The following is an 18022-nucleotide window of genomic DNA, read 5'->3' as shown; positions in this document are numbered from 1 at the left end:
GTATTGTCTATTTTTATTATTATTATTAATAAGAATATTATTTATTATTATTAATCATTGCACTGTGCATGGGAACTATATAGCCTTATTAAAAGTACTGTATAGTGCGAGAGCCCATCTCTGCCAGCGATGATCTGGTGCAGAATTCAAGTTGTATTGCAGAGCGAGACTGGTCGTATACAGCAAAAATCACCCCCTGAAAATGCCCCCTATCCACTACTTCATCTCATTACAATAATCCTGCTGAGCACAATGAAATCTTGTTTCTGCGCCGCTCTTCAAAGCATCCCGCACCAGTGTGCCTACACCGTACTTCGCAATGAACTACACCAAGTCCCGCTCCTGTGAGTGTGCACACCATGGGGTCTATTTATGACCCTTCGGTTTTTTCAGTTTTTTTCAATCCTTATCTCCTTGATTGAAAAGTAACGGCAATGTATTAAAAAAAACATCTCAGGGACAGCAGTGCCGATAACCTGCTGTCCCTGAGAAGTGACTCACCAGTGTATCGCAGTCTTTTCTCATTGTCGAAAGCTGCAGTGATCTTGTTTTTCTTTTTTAGTGCGCATGCGCCGACCGAAAACTTGGTGCATGCACACTAACATCCTGGACGCCAAAAGGTACGTCATGTGACAGGGAGGGATCACATGATCCCTCCACACATGCGCTGTCCAGCTCTGCTCTTCAGAGCAGAGCTGACAGCTGCAAAATATTTCAATTATGTTAATGTACTCCATATTTCACTGGCCACCCTTTGATACATAGCGTTACTGAGCACTCCCCCTAGACTGTTATGGGGAGTGCTCAGAAAAACGCTAATAGATGCAAAGCAGCAGATATCTGAGATATCTGCTGCGATGCTACAATCATACATAATGATTTACTGGTAAAGCCCCGAAAACAACCGTCTTTGGGGATTTACAAGGGGGATCACTTTGATAAATAGGCCCCTATCTCTCTTGCACACGCAGCCATCGGGTCCCAGCTGTAATCTAGGCGACTCCTCCAAGCCAAGTGCAAAGCTCCATTCGCTGCGTAGCTTCCAGTTTGGATCCGGACTTACTGATTAAATGAGGGACAGTTACACATACTGATAGTGGCTGAACAGTCTGCACATTGCCAGAATATTATTTATACAGGGATTAGAGTCTTTGCAGAGTTACCAACAAGAGTGTGGTCAGATTCCTAGACAGACTAAATAACGACAGTGTCGGCTGATTGGCTGCCACCCATAAGACCTTTGGATAAATAATACATTAATGTGCGCTCCGTTATATTACTGCCAGGTAATCCTCAATCACAATCGTTCACTGATAGTTTAGACAGGAGATGCATCTGCTTTCCCTGCTTCCACCAACTATTGTAATTACCCGTATACAGTGAAACTACTTATAGGGGGTCTTGATCCGCTTCTGTCCTTCTTTTATCCCTCCAGAGCAGTGTTGTACTCTCTTAGCCATTGATAAAAGTGAGACAGAGTGGAGTTGAAGGGGCCTATTTATCATCCTAATGTTTTCTTAAAATCCCAGCATTTTTAAACAGCATTTTTAAGGATCTCATTCATTTATCAATAGGGTCCCACAGCTTTTATTTTCAATAGCAGTCCTCATCGGTTTCTATGGGGACTGCTATTTAACATAATTTAACAAGTTCCGAAAAGCAAAGATTTTTCGCAACTTGTGCCCGATGACTGACGCTATCTGAAGGTGGCGTTAGCCGTTGAAGGCTATGGAGAGAGCATTGCCATGGAGAGATCTTCAGATCCCTCACCGTATCTTACCTGCTCTCCCCTCCGGTCACTATCGCAATGGTGGCCAATGTGCGATATTAACCATAGACATATAAGATTGGTCTTCGCAGGAATAGCAGTTATTCGTGACTGCTGTTCCAAAGGAGGAATTTTCATAAATAGTCACAATCTTTCATTCCTTATCATTGCGATAAGGAATGAAAATGATCATGTTTAAAAGACGGTGTTCAATATGCCCCCAGGTGATGCCGTTTATTGGCAAACTGAATAGATTTAATTTTAAGGTTTCAAGGTTACTTATGGCTGAGTACACACTACAGAGTTTTCCGACCAATGTTTTATCTATAACGATTGTACCAACGACTGGAAAAAAAAAAAAGAAGTCACGATCAACTTGCCGATCCATGTGTACACACGATACATGTTCTAAACGTTTTACCCTCAGATCTGGGCTCTTCAGCTGTCATAACCGTCGGCTGAAAAGATCTTGACTCTGAAAACGGTATAGAGATCCTGATCGTGAGTTTGTACACATTGCAGGGTTTCAAGGACATCGTTGCACAGCTAAACGAGATTTATAGTTTTGCTGCACAATCACATCAAACTATGATGTGCGCTTTGGAACGACCCTCCTTCATCGCTGGAGCGTACACGATACTGGGATATCGGGTCAATCAGTCATTTATCGTCTGGTTGGCCCGATAATCGTCTGTAAAGCCTGTAGTTTCTCGTCAGGTATCATGTTTGATGGAAGAGACCTAAGCAACAAATATTGGGTATCAGTTGTATTTTCTTTATTTTTCTAAAGCAATTCAGTACAAGAGAATTCTGTGGCAGCCTATCTATTTGTGGCCTTGGTCCCCGACTGAGCCCTATTGCATACGTGATACAAAGAAACATTGTTCGGTGGATTTACACACGGCCTATCCCTTAATAGACCAATCGGAGGCTCGTTCATCACAGCCCGGAACTTAGGCAACCAGAAGGGTTAAACAGGAGATGTTGTCCGACCGTATAAAATAAACCATTCCCTTTTTTACGACGTATTGTACGTCATACAGCAAACACATAGTTTGAAGTGACAACTTAATGACTTTAATAAGTCACTTTCGGTTTTGTAATTCTCAGTTCCATAACAAAACAAACGGGAGCCTAGGAATCATTGAAAATAAATCATCCTCTTTTTTATTAATGATCCTAGAATTATCAGTGAATTTAAACATCAGCCCTTGACTTTAGACATATCTATTATTTTTTTTTAATTGGCTTAATTAGATTTTATTTTCATTACAAGTAATCTTACGGTGAAAGTTTCTTGAAATACTCATCCATCGTAACAATAATTCAGCACGTTGAATGCTTGTGTTGTGCATGCTTTCATGTAACGGATTATACAGCGCCTGCTACTGGTCATGCTGTTGAATTGCAATCAAGTATGGTGCAGAGAAGCCGAGACTCTTTAAAGGTTGTGATTCTTCTTAGCAGACCGCAGATAAATTCAGAATTTTTACGTTGACTATTATTGCGTAGAAAAAAAAACCAGGTAGAGCAGTGAGTGATATTATTAATGTGCATGGCATTAAAGTGGAACTAAACCTTGCCAAAATATTTTTATATCCTGTATGTTTCTTGGATGGCAAAACAGCTCTGCTTGCCCAGAAAATAATTCTGAAGTTGCTCAACGCAAGTCTTCATATTTTTGTGAAAGTCTTACCCGTGTCCCTAGTTAATCACTTAAATAAACCTAAATAAACTCACCTGATAGGAGTTGCATATATATATATTTTTACTGTCTTTATTTTTTTACATAGGAGAGTAAAAGTGCAATAAAACTGTATATACTGAAATGTTTCCTGCACAGAGTTTTAGAAAACGTTTGTAAACTTTTTTTAAGTTTGCTTCCTCTTTAATCAGAATTCAGTACCTTCTACATCTGAAGCTTAAACTAAAAGTAATATATTATATTATATAATATATTTTGATAACCTGTAACGGCGCCTGGATTAAAAGTTATGCCCAACTAATTTTGAACATTTTCTTGTTTCACCTTTGTTTGTTGTCAACCTGGGTCTTGGATACACTGTCATAACTTACTTCCAGTAAGTCGTTACAAAGGGGATAAGTCATTAGTGCTAAAAATTCGTTTTTACTGTCAAATTCAGTTGTATGCTCCGTCCTGGGGAACATGTATGGCAAATTGGTGGTTTAAATGTTCTACACAGTAGATCCTGCGAAGCTTACGGTGGCCACATTTTGTCTAAAGCTCCTGATCTTCTTTCAACAGGGACAGGTAAATCGTCCCCTGGGTTTGAATGGTTTTGGTTTATCTCACAGTTCTTTGCTGGTGCGTTTTGGTCCATACCAGGCTGGTCTTCGGGGGAGTATTGACCTGCATTTGAATTGCTCTGATCGTTTTTGATGAAGCCCAACTTTTGCAAAGCCTCCTGCCTGGCGGACTTCTGATTATGGGAAGCCTGGGGTAGCTGTTTAGTAGCCGCAGATAATTCCGCTCCCTTGGAAGGGTCTTCAAAAGTTGAATCGGCTTGCTGGCGTATAAACCGAGCTCGTAGCTCCTGGACGTTTACTCCCGATCTCATGATGGTATCAAACTTCCTAAGGTGGTTTGGATGAGAGCTGGTGGACCTCTGCCCAGTCTCTGGAGTGACGGTGATGGATAATCCTGGAAAGTCTTCAGAGAAAGACTTGATGATCTTCATCTTTGATGAAGTTGGATCGTGTTCCGACTTGTCCGACACGTTGACACTTTCACTCAACTCTCTCAGCTTTTTATCGATTTCTTGAAGGCCGTCCGTTTTTGGGCTTCGGATATGTTCACTGGAATCTGAAAGAGCCAAGAAGAACATGGTAAGTACAAGTCTTATATATACATTGCTGTAAGTACGTGAAACCAACCAGATATTAGCTGGGTCCACCTAATACACACTAAAGAACATTTTTGATTAGTTGCAGTGCGGCTTAAAGTTTATACCATACTTGCCAACTTTTCCTCGTTGGCTTCAGGGAGATTCCGGGGGAGGTGGGCAAGCGGGGGCGGGGCTTGATGAATTGCATAATTTTGGCCCCGCCCCCTAAACGACTGTCCCAATTTTGGCCAATTACAGCAGTGGGCGGGTCTAAGATGACAAAATATTTATGTCATTAAACCTCCCCTTCCCCTGCTACCTATCTATTGCAGGGCAAGAACCAGGAGGTTGCCCTGCTCTCCCAGAAATGCGGGAGTCTCCCGGACATTCCGGGAGAGTAGGCAACTATGTGTTAAAGAAAAGCAGCTAATGAATCTCTAGAGACTGAAGTGTCTTTTACATTTCTATCTCCATTACTGAAGTCATGTTGTCTTACCTGTCAGTCTTTGCTTAAATCTTGGTCTCCATGAAAATGGCCACCTCCATAGGCATCAATACATGGACATAGGACACAATTTCTGAACTGTGTTATCATGCCACAGATGGCGAAGCCAACCACGTCTTGTACTGGCTCAGCGTCAGGGAGAATGCCAGACTCTTCAGGGAGTGAGGGAGACCAACCATATTTCAGGGAGTCTCCCTGGCATTCAGGGAGAGTTGGAAAGTATGGTTTACACACTAGGTAAATCATAATAATTCTCCGTGGAGATCTCTATTATAATAGTCTTCCTAGCCGACACACTGGGCATTGCATGTAAAATAATTTCTGCACATCATTTCTGTAAGCATTGCTTCAATGTTTAGGTTAGGTTGCAAGCAATTTGCAGATTTCTGTTTAAACGTTTTTCTATTATTATTATTTAAAGGGTTAGAGTTTTGCACAAAGCTGCCCTACCACCGACTAGTAGAATGATGGAGGATGATTTCTTGCCCAGGCTTCCCGCGTTTAGCATGGTAACAGCTGCTTCATATGCCTTATTCCCCACACTGCAGGAAGTCTAGCCAAGGATTAGGATAATGACACATGGGTTAGTTGTAGAGGGCCCAGGGTAAGGGGGTAAAATTAACCCACACAAGTTCCAATTACTCATAATTTTTAAATGTCAAATATTTATCATTATTTCATTTTATCTTTTATTTGTAAATGTGCCACAAGGGTTCCAGATATAGGGGGTTAGAATGTACAACAAAATGACAAAGTATAAAAGTGGCAAAATTCTATAAATACAAAACTAATTTACATAATTGCAGCCCGCAAATGACATAGCTATATAAGACAAAGACAAGGATAGAGGGCCCTGCTCGTGTGGGGATGGGCGGACACGGAAGGGGTGAAGCATAGGGGGGGGGGGTGCGGGGGTGGAAGAGTAAGGAGGAGGGGCTGGTAGGCCAAAAAGATGAGTTTTAAGAGATTTTTTGAAGGCTGGGAGACTGGCAGATAAATACAATCTTAGGCCTCTTTATGAAACTGTATTGGAGGTGCCAAGATTCCTCACTGGACGAGTGATAATGCACGTTCAGGGCAGAGGGTGACTCCTATAACATAAGTCTCTGTCTGCCCTGTGCAGACACCTTCTCACATCGTAACAAATTCCCCAGCTCATTATTCTATTCTCTCTAATTATGATAATCATTTGTTCTCCATCTTCTGTAACACCATTTTACAGCCTCTTCTTATTTTAATAAGTAAAAAAGCAGTGGATCAGTCACAATAAATATATTTTCTTTCTGACCGAATCATCGATCCATATTAAAAAAAGTAGGAAACGATTCTGTTTGAAGAGAACAGAGACCGACCATAAACAATGTCTGTTCTGTTCATAGAGCGTAGCAAAAATAAACCAGCTAAAGGAATAAAAGGACATTTTGCATCCTAAATAAAGATTTACAAAATCAAGTGTAAAAATGAATAACCGTTCCATGAAAGACGATTTTAAGAATTGTCCACTTTCTGATAAAATTCCACCTCTGAGTATTTAAAAGGGGTTGTCTACATTGCACTGTTCCCCTACACTAGGGTTCAGTTAGGGTTCTACACACCTCCTCGTTCTGGGATCATTGGGACAAGCTGGGAGTACCTGCATTCTAGTGATTCCAGTCTAGCCGATTCATTAAGGAAATTATGTATTTGACTTTGCAACATGGTTTTGCCCAGAAAACTTAAGTAAGAAAACTTACTCAAATTCTTGCCTAAATTCCATAATGAATCAGGCCCAGTGTGTAGGGATTGTGATCATGTGACAAGTCATGTTTAATTAATGATGACATATTGAAATCAAAGTCTCCGTCTCTTTTTGGTTCCAGCCCAGGGCCATCTTTTCCATTGGGCACGATGGACAGCTGCCCGGGGGCCCCATGGGCAAGGGGGCCCCATAGGCACGGCTCTTAATGAGAATAAATAATCCTGCAAAAGAAAAAAACCTGCAAAAAAAACCTACAAGGGTCACTGAGCAAGTACATCTATCTCTATCTCTATATATCTATATCCATCTATATATCTATATCTAGGGGCCCCGGTGCACTGCTTTGCCCGGGGGCCCATAATGTTGTTAAGATGGCCCTGTTCCAGCCTCTGTGTTATCAGGAACAAGGAGGGAACACTACATGGGGGGTTTAAAGCGATGTAAAGAAACCGGGCTGTCCAAAAGTGAGGAGCACAATATATCCCTATTTTTTACTGTTTAAAAGTTGGCAACACTTGTAAGAAAACTGGCGCAAGGGACAGTTTTCAGGGCCCAAAGCACAATTTTTCATGGCATTTCCCCTTGTTAAGACTAACAATAACTCCTGAACGCTATTGGGCCTTATATAATAAAAATGTGGATATAGCAAATTTCAATATATTTTTTTATTTTCTGTTTAGTTTTTATTATTGTGTTTTGATAATGTCAGTGTAATAGGAAAAATTATCTAATATTTTATTACTTTTGAAATTGCGTCACTCCTCTGTCCCGGATTAACAAAAAAGTATTGTGTTGCTGTACAGAACGTTACGCAGCTGCTGCTTAGATAGAGGAAAAAAAACAAAACCCCTTGTCTAACGAGAGTGTTGGGCTAATTAGCCTCTGCCCTAAAGATATTCCACATGAGTATTCAAATTGTCAAGTAATACCTGTGACATCTGCTGCCTGGAGATGGTTGTCTCATATTACAAGAGAACAAACCTAAGCAACTGCACGTAAAAAATAATTTATATATCCATGTACATATTAGCAGAATTGGATTATAGCAGGCGTGAACGGGAAAAAAAATAATTCAAAGTGGTTCACGAACCGGTTCTATCGTTAGAAAATCTGCAATTACACTAAAAAAAATTAAATAAAAATAGAGCTAAATTTCAGTTGGTTCGAACATTTTGGCTACAGTGTATAGGATTGAAAGTACAGTAATGTCCGCTGTTCACATAAAAGAAAATTATTACAAATACTATAAAAAAATAGACATTTGGGGAGTAAATGTATCAAGCTGCGGGTTTGAAAAAGGGGAGATGTTGCCTGTAGCAACCAATCAGATTCTAGATGTCTTTTTGTAGAATGTACTAAATAATGACAGTTAGAATCTGATTGGTTGCTACAGGCAACATCTCTTTTTCAAACCCGCAGCTTGATAAATTTGCCCCTTAATCTCAGACAAGATTGAACCTGGTTGACCCCATATGTTTTATATATCTTTATTTTAACTGCAAACTGCAAGATTCAGGTTGGCAACTTAGAATTTGTACAATATACACATGAGATTGAACCGGGCAGGTTTGATGAGATGGGGGTGTGGAGACATTAAAACTTGGGGTTTAGCAAACGCGTCATTATACCGCGGGGGGGTATGCCAAAATAACCCGATTCCCAGAGAATCGCATCATGGTGGCTCTATTCCTACCCACTTCACTAGGAAGTGGGCAGCTGCCCTATTCTCCTGAGAGTCTGGGAGAACTACCTGGATTTTGGGAGTCTCCCGGACATTCCGGGAGAGCAGGGAAGTATGGTGTGTATTTGTACATGCCTTTAGCTTGTGTACTGTTAGTTGTGTACCTGGCAGTCACACTTATACACATCCTGGTTTAACAGATGCATTGGAGCCACACACACCGCAGGATACCTGCAAGTACACTGAGGACTAGGGAAGGGGGGTTGGAGGACTGCCAACCATCCGGAAGGGGCGTGTCCTATCAGAACAGGGGCGTGTCCTGGATGAGCCAGGGGCATAGTGTAAATGATACAGATCTCACAGTTTTTCCCAGCACTTTCTATATTATAAAGTAATACCTTGGTCATTAATATTAACATTTTCATCCTGATCTTGTTCCAGCGATTCAATGGTCTCCAGTAGATATTGGAGGCACTCCCTCTCTTCATCAGTGAGCTGGGAGAAGAAGTTTTCATCCTGACACACAGAAAGGTCATAGTATTAATTGACTTTGTACTTATACTTAATTCTTTCTGTAGTAGTGAGTGTGATATTTACTTCAAATTAATATTTATCATGAACCTACCCAACCAGAACCCCAGAGGCTCGTTTTTTGGCCTGTGGTTCCTCTGTTTCTGTCACAGCCCCTGCCAAAAATGGGGGGGAGCAGGAAGACCGAGCACGAGATGGGGCTTGTGGTTGGTCCCCTCGCTCACACCTCCCTATCTCCCTCTATATATATATATATATATATATATATATATATACACAGAGGTGGAAGTACCGCCACTTCTCCTATTGCCTTCATTGTAACACTATCACATCCCAGTCACTTACGTTTTATATATATATATATCACTACATCATTGCATTCAAGTCATTTGTGGCACATAAACAAATAGATACCTCTAGATTGCTCTCATCATCCAAAGGTTCCGTCTTCTCTTCTGTTCCATCCATCCCGTGTTCCCGAGTGAAGGTTTCACAGACACCTTATGGGTCAGGAAGCTCCGCAGTCTCCTCCGTAGCTCTGTGCTGCCCGCAGCACCTGGAGAAGGTATAAAACACGCACATTAAGAAGGAAAAAAAAAAAGTCTGTCTACTGCCATTATTCCAGGTACTGCCCGGACTGTATTATTAGCCCAGGACAATGGCAGATTCAGGTTACCTTTTTTATTGCTGTTTTCTCCCATAATAGCATCTGTGTTTACAGAAGTTGTGTCATGTGCTGAGCTATAGATGCACAACACAGACAATGGGAGCTTAGAACTTTGTGAGGTCTCCTGTGTGTGTGTGTCACGCATTGTCTAATTACACACTGATCCTTTCTCTCCGCTTTCCTACGGCATCAGCAGTGTACACAAAAGTCTACCTATGGGACAGCAGAAAACTGTGTATACACAAATAATGCAGCATTGTGATGGGACAGATGGGCTGCTCTCAATAGGCACATTATTCCCAACCTCTTTGTAAGTTGCTGAGTTAATTCCCCTTTTCCCAACAGTAAATACATTGAGTTAGTGTACTTGTTTTTTTGCAAAATGCTCCTTCTGGGTGGACTGAAAATATCTTGATTTTCTAAGCATATAAGTCACTCTTCTTCTGGAGAACAAACTCCTGGGAAATGCCATTTACATGGTCTCCATCAATCCAGGCTTTACCCACTGAGACAGCCTGTTTCACCCTCTTTAGGGCTCCTCACTGCGGGATAGCACTTCTGCCTCACAGCACTGGGGTCAGGAGTTCAATTTCCGACCATGACCTTATCTGTGTGGAGTTTGTATGTTCTCCCCGTGTTTGCGTGGGTTTCCTCAGAGTGTTCCGGTTTCCTCCCACACTCCAAAATATACTGGTAGGTTAATTGGCTGCTATCAAAATTGACCCTAGTCTGTCTCTGTCTGTCTGTCTGTCTATGTCTGTGTGTGTGTGTGTGTGTGTATATTAGGGAATTTAGTTTGTAAGCTCTAATGGGGCAGGGACTGATGTGAATGAGTTCTCTGTACAGCGCTGCGGAATCAGTGGCGCTATATAAATAAATGGTGATGATGATAGGCACATGAAGGACTAGATAGGCAGTGGTTTGCCTCAGTGCTGCTTATGTAGATGTTATTTCCAGCAGTCTATTTACATGGCTTATTTACATATATTCCCTGGAGATTAGAAAGCGAGAGAGAAGGATTGCGTGTTAGAGGTGACCCATGTAATATTTACAAATATATTCAAGGTCAGTACAAAACGAACGTCATGGAGTTTTAATACCCATGGACTAGGGCAGTGTTGGCTAACCTGTGACACTCCAGGTGTTGTGAAACTACAAGTCCCAGCATACCCTTCCACCAATAAGCTGCTATATATATATATATATATATATATATATATTGGCAAAGCATGCTGGGACTTGTAGTTTCACAACACCTGGAGTGTCACAGGTTAGCCAACACTGGACTAGGAGATATCTGTGATGACTAGAGCAGGTCTGGCCAAACTGTGGCTCTCCAGGTGTTTGTGAAACTACAAGTCCCAGATGCCCTGCCAGCTATCAGATGGGTAACTACTGGGAAAGCATACTGGGGCTTGTAGTTCCACAATACCTGGAGAGCCGCAGGTTGTCCAATCCTGGACTAGAGGAACATGGTTTTATTATAGTATATAAAGGGATATTTCACTGTAAGTATAATCCGGCTGTAGTATTTCCTACCAATGGACCTGGTGACCGATACACTAATCGGATTGGATGCCTTACAAACATATGGTATCTATTATTAATTAGTAAATATAATTCAGGTGAATGATCCTGGGAATTGTTCCAATACCATTTATGGGGCCCGGAAGGAACTTTGCCCCTGTTACAAGGTTAAACTACCATCAGCCTCACTGACACTGTTTTGTTTTACCATCATCTGGTTCAATACAGAATTAGGAAAAACTGTAAATCATTGGGGCACATTTACGATGCACACCGCAAAATGTTTTTGGTTTTCCCTAGTCTACACAGCGCACATCAGGGAGGGGGGGCGCCTGCTCTCTGCTTTTAGGAGGCGACTCTGCAAAATCGTTGCTTGGTTTTTTGCACTGTGTCCACAAAAGGAAGGGCGTCATACTTTACAAGGAACGGCCTGGTTCATCTTCTCCCCCTCTTTTGCAAATGTCACTATTCAGCTCCGTAAACCCAGCTTTGGTGAATATCATCATCATCACCATTTATTTATATAGCGCCACTGATTCCGCAGCGCTGTACAGAACTCACTCACATCAGTCCCTGCCCCGTTGGAGCTTACAGTCTAAATTCCCTAACATACACACACACAGACAGACAGACACACACAGACAGACACACACACACATAGACCAAGAGAGACTAAGGTCAGTTTTGATAGCAGCCAATTAACCTACTAGTATGTTTTTGGAGTGTGGGAGGAAACCGGAGCACCCGGAGGTAACCCACGCAAACACGGGGAGAACATACAAACTCCTCACAGATAAGGCCATGGTCAGGAATTGAACTCATGACCCCAGCGCTGTGAGGCAGAAGTGCTAACCACTTAGCTACCGTGCTAAATGAAGACAAAGTTGTGTTTTGGTGCCTTAGCCATTTTTTTTTAGCTTCGTAAGTAATTTCCAGTGTGTTGTTTTTTTTAAACTCACTGTCACTTTATAAAATCATTTCAATCTTGCAAATGCTTTCTTCTATGAAACTGATCTTAGAGACAGATTTATCAAACATTCTAAAAATGAAAAGTGGAGGTGTTGCCCATAGCAACCAATCAGATTCTAGCTGTCATTTATCTTGTACATTCTAGAACATGATAACTAGAATCTGGTTGCTATGGGCAACACCTCCACTTTTCCTTTTTGGAAGGTTTGCCATCTCTAACCCTTGCAGTTTAATTTCAGTGTCATGTCCTTTTAAATTGTTGTATACAAATAAATTATTTGCTAAATAACAAGTTTAAGATTTATTCAGAATAATGTTTACCATTATTACTTATCTCATGTCTATCTTTCTTCAGTCTCCCTATAGTTATTATTGCAGTACATCAGCTGCGCTTAGGCTTAAACATACATTTCAAAATAAAAAGTATTATAAAGAAACCCTGGAATTTATATTAACTTTAGCATTATTGTATTTGTCAAATGGATACATTGAAGCTTGTTGTAATCTTTGTCTACACTTAGTTGAGCGATGGAGTTGAAGAAAGATACAATGTGTCAGTGCTGGAACAATGGGATACAGTTCCATATGCCAGCAGCAGACACTGGAGATGTTAGCGGCGGTTCACTCACAGGTGACTCCCATACAGTAGCTGAGAGAAAACAGCAAACACATAATAAAAGAGAAGAGTAGAAGTAGTTTCCCAGGACCTGGGAGCCGATACTACAAACAGTGGGTTATTTAGGAGCCAATCTCCGCAAATGTACTTTTGGCTGACCTTTACAAGGCAGTAAATGGTCCTCTTTTCTCAGGGAACCTGATGCATCCTATCTGTATACGGCTGGTTCTCACACAGCAGATAGCGGAGGAGGATGAGTGAGAGTAACTATTCTTCCCTACTAGGGAACTAGTAACATACCGGTAGTTAATGGATACACAATGTTGCATTGTAAGGGGTGCAAATGCGTTTATTTCTTGCATGCAGGGAAAATACTGTCTATTTGTGCATGTAGCGCACAAACATTAGACTATACTGGCCCACTCTCCCGTTAATGTCCCGGAGACTCCCGAATTCTGGAAGAGCCGGCAATTCTCCTGCATGGATGGGAGTTTCCATGACGCGATTCTCGGGGAATTAAATCTTTTAAGCCCCGCCCCCAGCGGTAAAATGGGGCTAATATGATACAATTTGCATCGCCTTGCCCCCCCCCCCTCCCCCCTCCATCCTCACACTTCACCTCCCCTCTGGGATCTCTTGAAAAAGTTGATAAGTGTGCACTAGACGACTTTATTTTGACACTGCATTTAGAGTTGATCTAGGACACGCCACCTAACAACTCTAAATCTGTCTGGACATTGTAAATTTTGCCTCCCCTGTAGTGCTAAACGCAAGGTGCAAATTTGCCTCAGGGCCCAGGACCTCCTGCAGCGGCGATGCACACCGCCATAATGACGCGATACGGTGCAAATCCCATCATGAAGGTGGGATGTGCGAGGTTGCCCAACTCTCCTGGGAGTCTGCCAGGTCTTTCCAATGTTCGTGAATCTCCCGAATGTTACGGGAGAGAAGGCAAGTATGCCATAATGTCTTGGAACATATACATCTTAAGGTTTTTGTCCCTGCATCCACTTCTATATAAAACGAAATTAAGATTTACATCTCTATAAACATGTTTAAAATCGACTTTAAATGCACAATAAAATCTGTGACATAATAAACAAGTTGAAAGGACTTTATAATCTTTATGCACTTTTTACATTTTTAAATTGTTTCTGTTATTATGGGCATGCAGCGCAGTTTATTGGGAGTACGATATATGGTTTTTCGGCATATTCACACGTACGTTTTTATAGGGCTGACATATAGGGCACAGCGCCAGCTTATAAGATACAATGAGAGAAACTTTTCACAAGAATTAGATAAATATATAATAACAGATAATAGCTCAATTGGAGGATCAGTTTAAATCTAAATGTTAAGCAAAACCCACAATCTCAATGCTGAGTAAATTTAGGTATTTTGATCAATTGACTTGAAAAGTGCAATGAGTTGAGTAGTTGAAAATGATACGTAATTTACATCATAGTTGCCTACTCTCCCGGAATGTCCGGGAGACTCCCGAATTTTTGGGAGTTCTCCCGGACTCCCGATAGAGCAGGCAAAAATCCCGGATCTAACTGTCCCCGTTGTTCAATATGGTGGGGGCGGGGCTAAACACCCTATTGTAGCCCCGCCCCCTGCTGCGATTGGCTAGAAATGTCTAAGATTGACAGGGGCGGAGCCTAACAGTGCACCACGCGTGTTCACGCCCCCCTCTACGGACCCCCTCCCGGACAGCCGCATAGAAGTTCCTATTTTTCAATATTAATCAACTGCACAATAGAATCCCTCTTTCTGCATGTTGAATGCAATTCGTACCTTGTTTTTCTTATTCTCTGTGCACTATAAGGTAACATATATTGGGTATGAGTATTTACAATGCACAACATGATGTGATGGGGATTGTAGTGCTCCAAGGTGCTCTGAGACAATTATGCTCGATGTAAGGTGTCAGCAGCTCAATGTTCCTGGAAACTGTATGCACATAAATTCAGATGAAAAGAGGAAGAGGTAGGATGTACTGTGTGAGATGCCAACCAGGGCAGGGCTGGCAAATTTTACTCGAGGAGGCAAGACTCGACCCAGCAGCCTATTGGGAACATTTTAAAGGAAAAAAAAATGCATGTGGTCCAATGACCCAGCTCAAGGTAGCCCAGTATGGAATCAACCTGGGGGGGGGGGGCAGATTACCACCCCAGCCCAGCCTGCCCCTGATGACAATTTAATGGTTCCTAGGCTGATACCCAGATTATATGACCTATTTAAGGAGCACTTACAGCCCTTTAATAAATAATCTGCAATGTGAAATAGCTGCCAGACTTTAAAGGGGCCATACACAGGTAGGAGGGAGAGCATAATGCACTCCTTCCCCCCAGGGGTATGCCGTGACCCCGTTCTGATAAGATAATGAGCATTCGGCTAGGGGGCCCACAGGCCAAGGGCCGCCTATTGCCTATTGCTGTCTTAAATTCTGTGAAAACTGACATTATTTCCGGATTAGTTTAGCCTTTTGCAGTTTGTCTCCGATGCCATGTAAAGGACAAAACCAGGAAATATAGTTATGGAGATAGCTTTAATATTATTGTAGACCCTTCACCGGGACAACCCTTACCGGAGTCGCTGCCCTGGCATAAATTTTATGATACACAGCTACGAAAAAGCATCTCTTAATGCTGCCCCATGGACAGCAGGAGTAAGCGGCAGACACCAGAGTTATCGTCCAGCCCCCATAATTACGAACAGTTGGCTCTGTTTGTCTGCTTTTATATAAAAGCACAGCTAGGTTGATTTACAGACACAAATGACATAAAACATAATAATATACGCCGACACGAACGTGACAACGTACTACAAGAACAATGATACAATATGGATACGCTTGGAGTTTCACGGCCGTGCCCTGTGGCTATTCATGTGAGCCAACAAGTCTGCAAGCCAGGAAGAAATGAAGAGGCAAATTCTGAAAGTAAACAATAGGAAGTGAAAAGTATACTTTACATGCCAGGTTATAAACCACTAATACATGTACCTCACATAGATTCAAAAGGCTCTTCGGTCTCTTAAAATGAAGGCAATATAACATTAAAATGTTTTACAATCATAAAGAATAAAGATGTATTTTTTTTAAAACATGTAAACGCCCAAGGATTGGGTGGTATAAATGTACTCACATTAACAAGCACTTGGAATACATTTACACACCTTAGTGTTTGCTCAGTAAAAATAAACACACTGCAGGTCATTTATAAAGGACAGTCGTTGTAGAAACGGTGAGTCAGGATGATCTACCAATCAGATTCTAGCTGTCATATTGTAGAATGCACTAAATAAATGAAAGCTAGAATATGATTGGTTGCTGTAGGCAACATCTCCACTTTTTCAAACCCGCAGTTTAGTAAATCTAGCCCAATGTCTCTTTATCTCATTACAATAATCTCACTCTGCAAAATGAATCTGGTTTATGTGATGTTCCGGAGCACATACTCTGTGGTTCATCCAACCCTCCCTGCTAAATATGCCAAACATCTGCTCCTTTGCAAACGCAGCCATTTTTCGCCATAAACCTACGCACCTGTACGGAAATCTATGGGCACGGACGCATATTAGGAACGGCTGCGGTTACAAAGCTGCTTTTGCACTTAGCAGATTTACGCTTTGAAAGTGACCTCAACTTTAACATTACTTTGTAAACATTCACCATTGCGGGGGGTACATTTTTTTAAGCAGGCACAAGAAACCCTGCTCTACATTTACTGCCAAAGTACCAACTTAATGCCAAAAATTAGACAAAGAACCAAGAATTACCTACACCTTCATCAACAAGACACAGGAGAAGAGTAATATTAGTGGGGAATATCATTTTTTTGAAATTTACCTTTCCATGTAAACCTTCAAAAAATGGTCAGGACACATGCAATTCCCATATTCTCTACAAGTATGTTTACTAAACGTAGTGACCCATTTATCATTAGAACCCCGATAGCAGCAATAGGGCTGATTTATTGCAGAATTTTAACTCCGCCCCCCCCCCCCCCCCTCTGGGAACACTGGCGCGGAGCAGTAAGGGTTAACTTAACCACTTTGCTGGGCAACTCTTTGCGGATTTAAGCATGATCAGTGGAAAGGAGAGCCCAGATTTGAGCTTTAAGAGCCACTAAAATGGTGCAAAACATTAAGAACAGGTAACATTTCTTAGAATTTTTCTTAAAATCTTTATTCATTAAAAAAAAAAGCTTTAACCAAAGAATAAAGCATCTGTTTAATGGTTTTAAGAGGTTGTCGCCATCCTGAGACGTCAATAACAGAACAGGAATGGCTGCGTTACTTGTTAAGTAGGTGAAAGCATTGTTAACTCTTTGATGTACAGAATGAAACACCCTTTAATAAACCTGCTCCATAATGTTATTAAGAGAGTCTAGCCTGATTCTTCGTAGAAACATCTAGGGGTATATTTACTAAACTGCGGGTTTGAAAAAGTGGAGATGTTGCCTATAGCAACCAATCAGATTCTAGTTATCATTTATTTAGTACATTCTACAAAGTGACAGCTAGAATCTGATTGGTTGCTGTAGGAAACGTCTCCACTTTTTCAAACCTGCAGTTTAGTAAATATACCTCCTGCAGCTCTGTAGGGACCAGCTCTGTAGGGACCAGCTCTGTAGGGACCAGCTCTGTAGGGACCAGCTCTGTAGGGACCAGCTCTGTAGGGACCAGCTCTGTAGGGACCAGCTCTGTAGGGACCAGCTCTGCAACTTGTTCAACCTCACTGACAACCACATGAGACACAGGACCAATATTTAATGCCTCAATCCCACCGGAGACACCACGTCTCATTTGCTGACTGCTACTATCCTTCTTCCTTTACAGACACCTCTCCGCTCTTCCATGCACATCCCTTCCCATGTGAGTAGCTGTGTCGAGACCAGATATGCGCTAGGGAAAAGGAGTTTCGTGGAGCTTATACCTTGGGTAGGTCCTAGAAATTAATCTGGGCTTTCTCGGCTGAACAGAGGCGTTTTACAAACACTATATAGAGACAAATACTATTTGAAAGTGTATTGAACACTGTTATTTATAAATATTAGACGTTTTCTAACTGAATATTATAATAAGATTTTTTTAACCACTTTTTTCACTCTGTAGCATTATATAATTCAGCATATAGCAGCAGAACAGGCCAGGTGCCAGATCCC

At 41.6% G+C, this 18022-nt stretch overlaps 1 protein-coding gene across 5 annotated transcripts in view; it reads right to left on the bottom strand.

The window, feature by feature from the left end:
• Positions 1 to 2908: 2908 nt before the first annotated feature.
• The window catches only part of LOC142099729 (uncharacterized), a 79265-nt gene continuing 64151 nt past the window's right edge, over positions 2909 to 18022 (bottom strand). For 4 of the 5 annotated variants that reach the window (XM_075183543.1, XM_075183542.1, XM_075183544.1 and 1 more), the window contains exons 3-5: positions 9484 to 9625; positions 8937 to 9054; positions 2909 to 4592 (exon numbers count right to left, since the gene is read on the bottom strand). In XM_075183543.1, the coding sequence (XP_075039644.1) occupies positions 3988 to 4592; positions 8937 to 9054; positions 9484 to 9537 (777 nt within the window). In that variant the 5' untranslated portion in view covers positions 9538 to 9625 and the 3' untranslated portion in view covers positions 2909 to 3987. Of the gene's footprint in view, positions 4593 to 8936; positions 9055 to 9483; positions 9626 to 9745; positions 9767 to 18022 lie in introns of those variants that run through there. The other variant, XM_075183545.1, reaches the window with a different exon arrangement.

This window comes from Mixophyes fleayi, chromosome 8, assembly GCF_038048845.1.
Source record: "Mixophyes fleayi isolate aMixFle1 chromosome 8, aMixFle1.hap1, whole genome shotgun sequence".
In the NCBI taxonomy this organism is placed as follows: domain Eukaryota; kingdom Metazoa; phylum Chordata; class Amphibia; order Anura; family Limnodynastidae; genus Mixophyes; species Mixophyes fleayi.
This window is presented reverse-complemented; position numbering and strand designations above follow the sequence as displayed.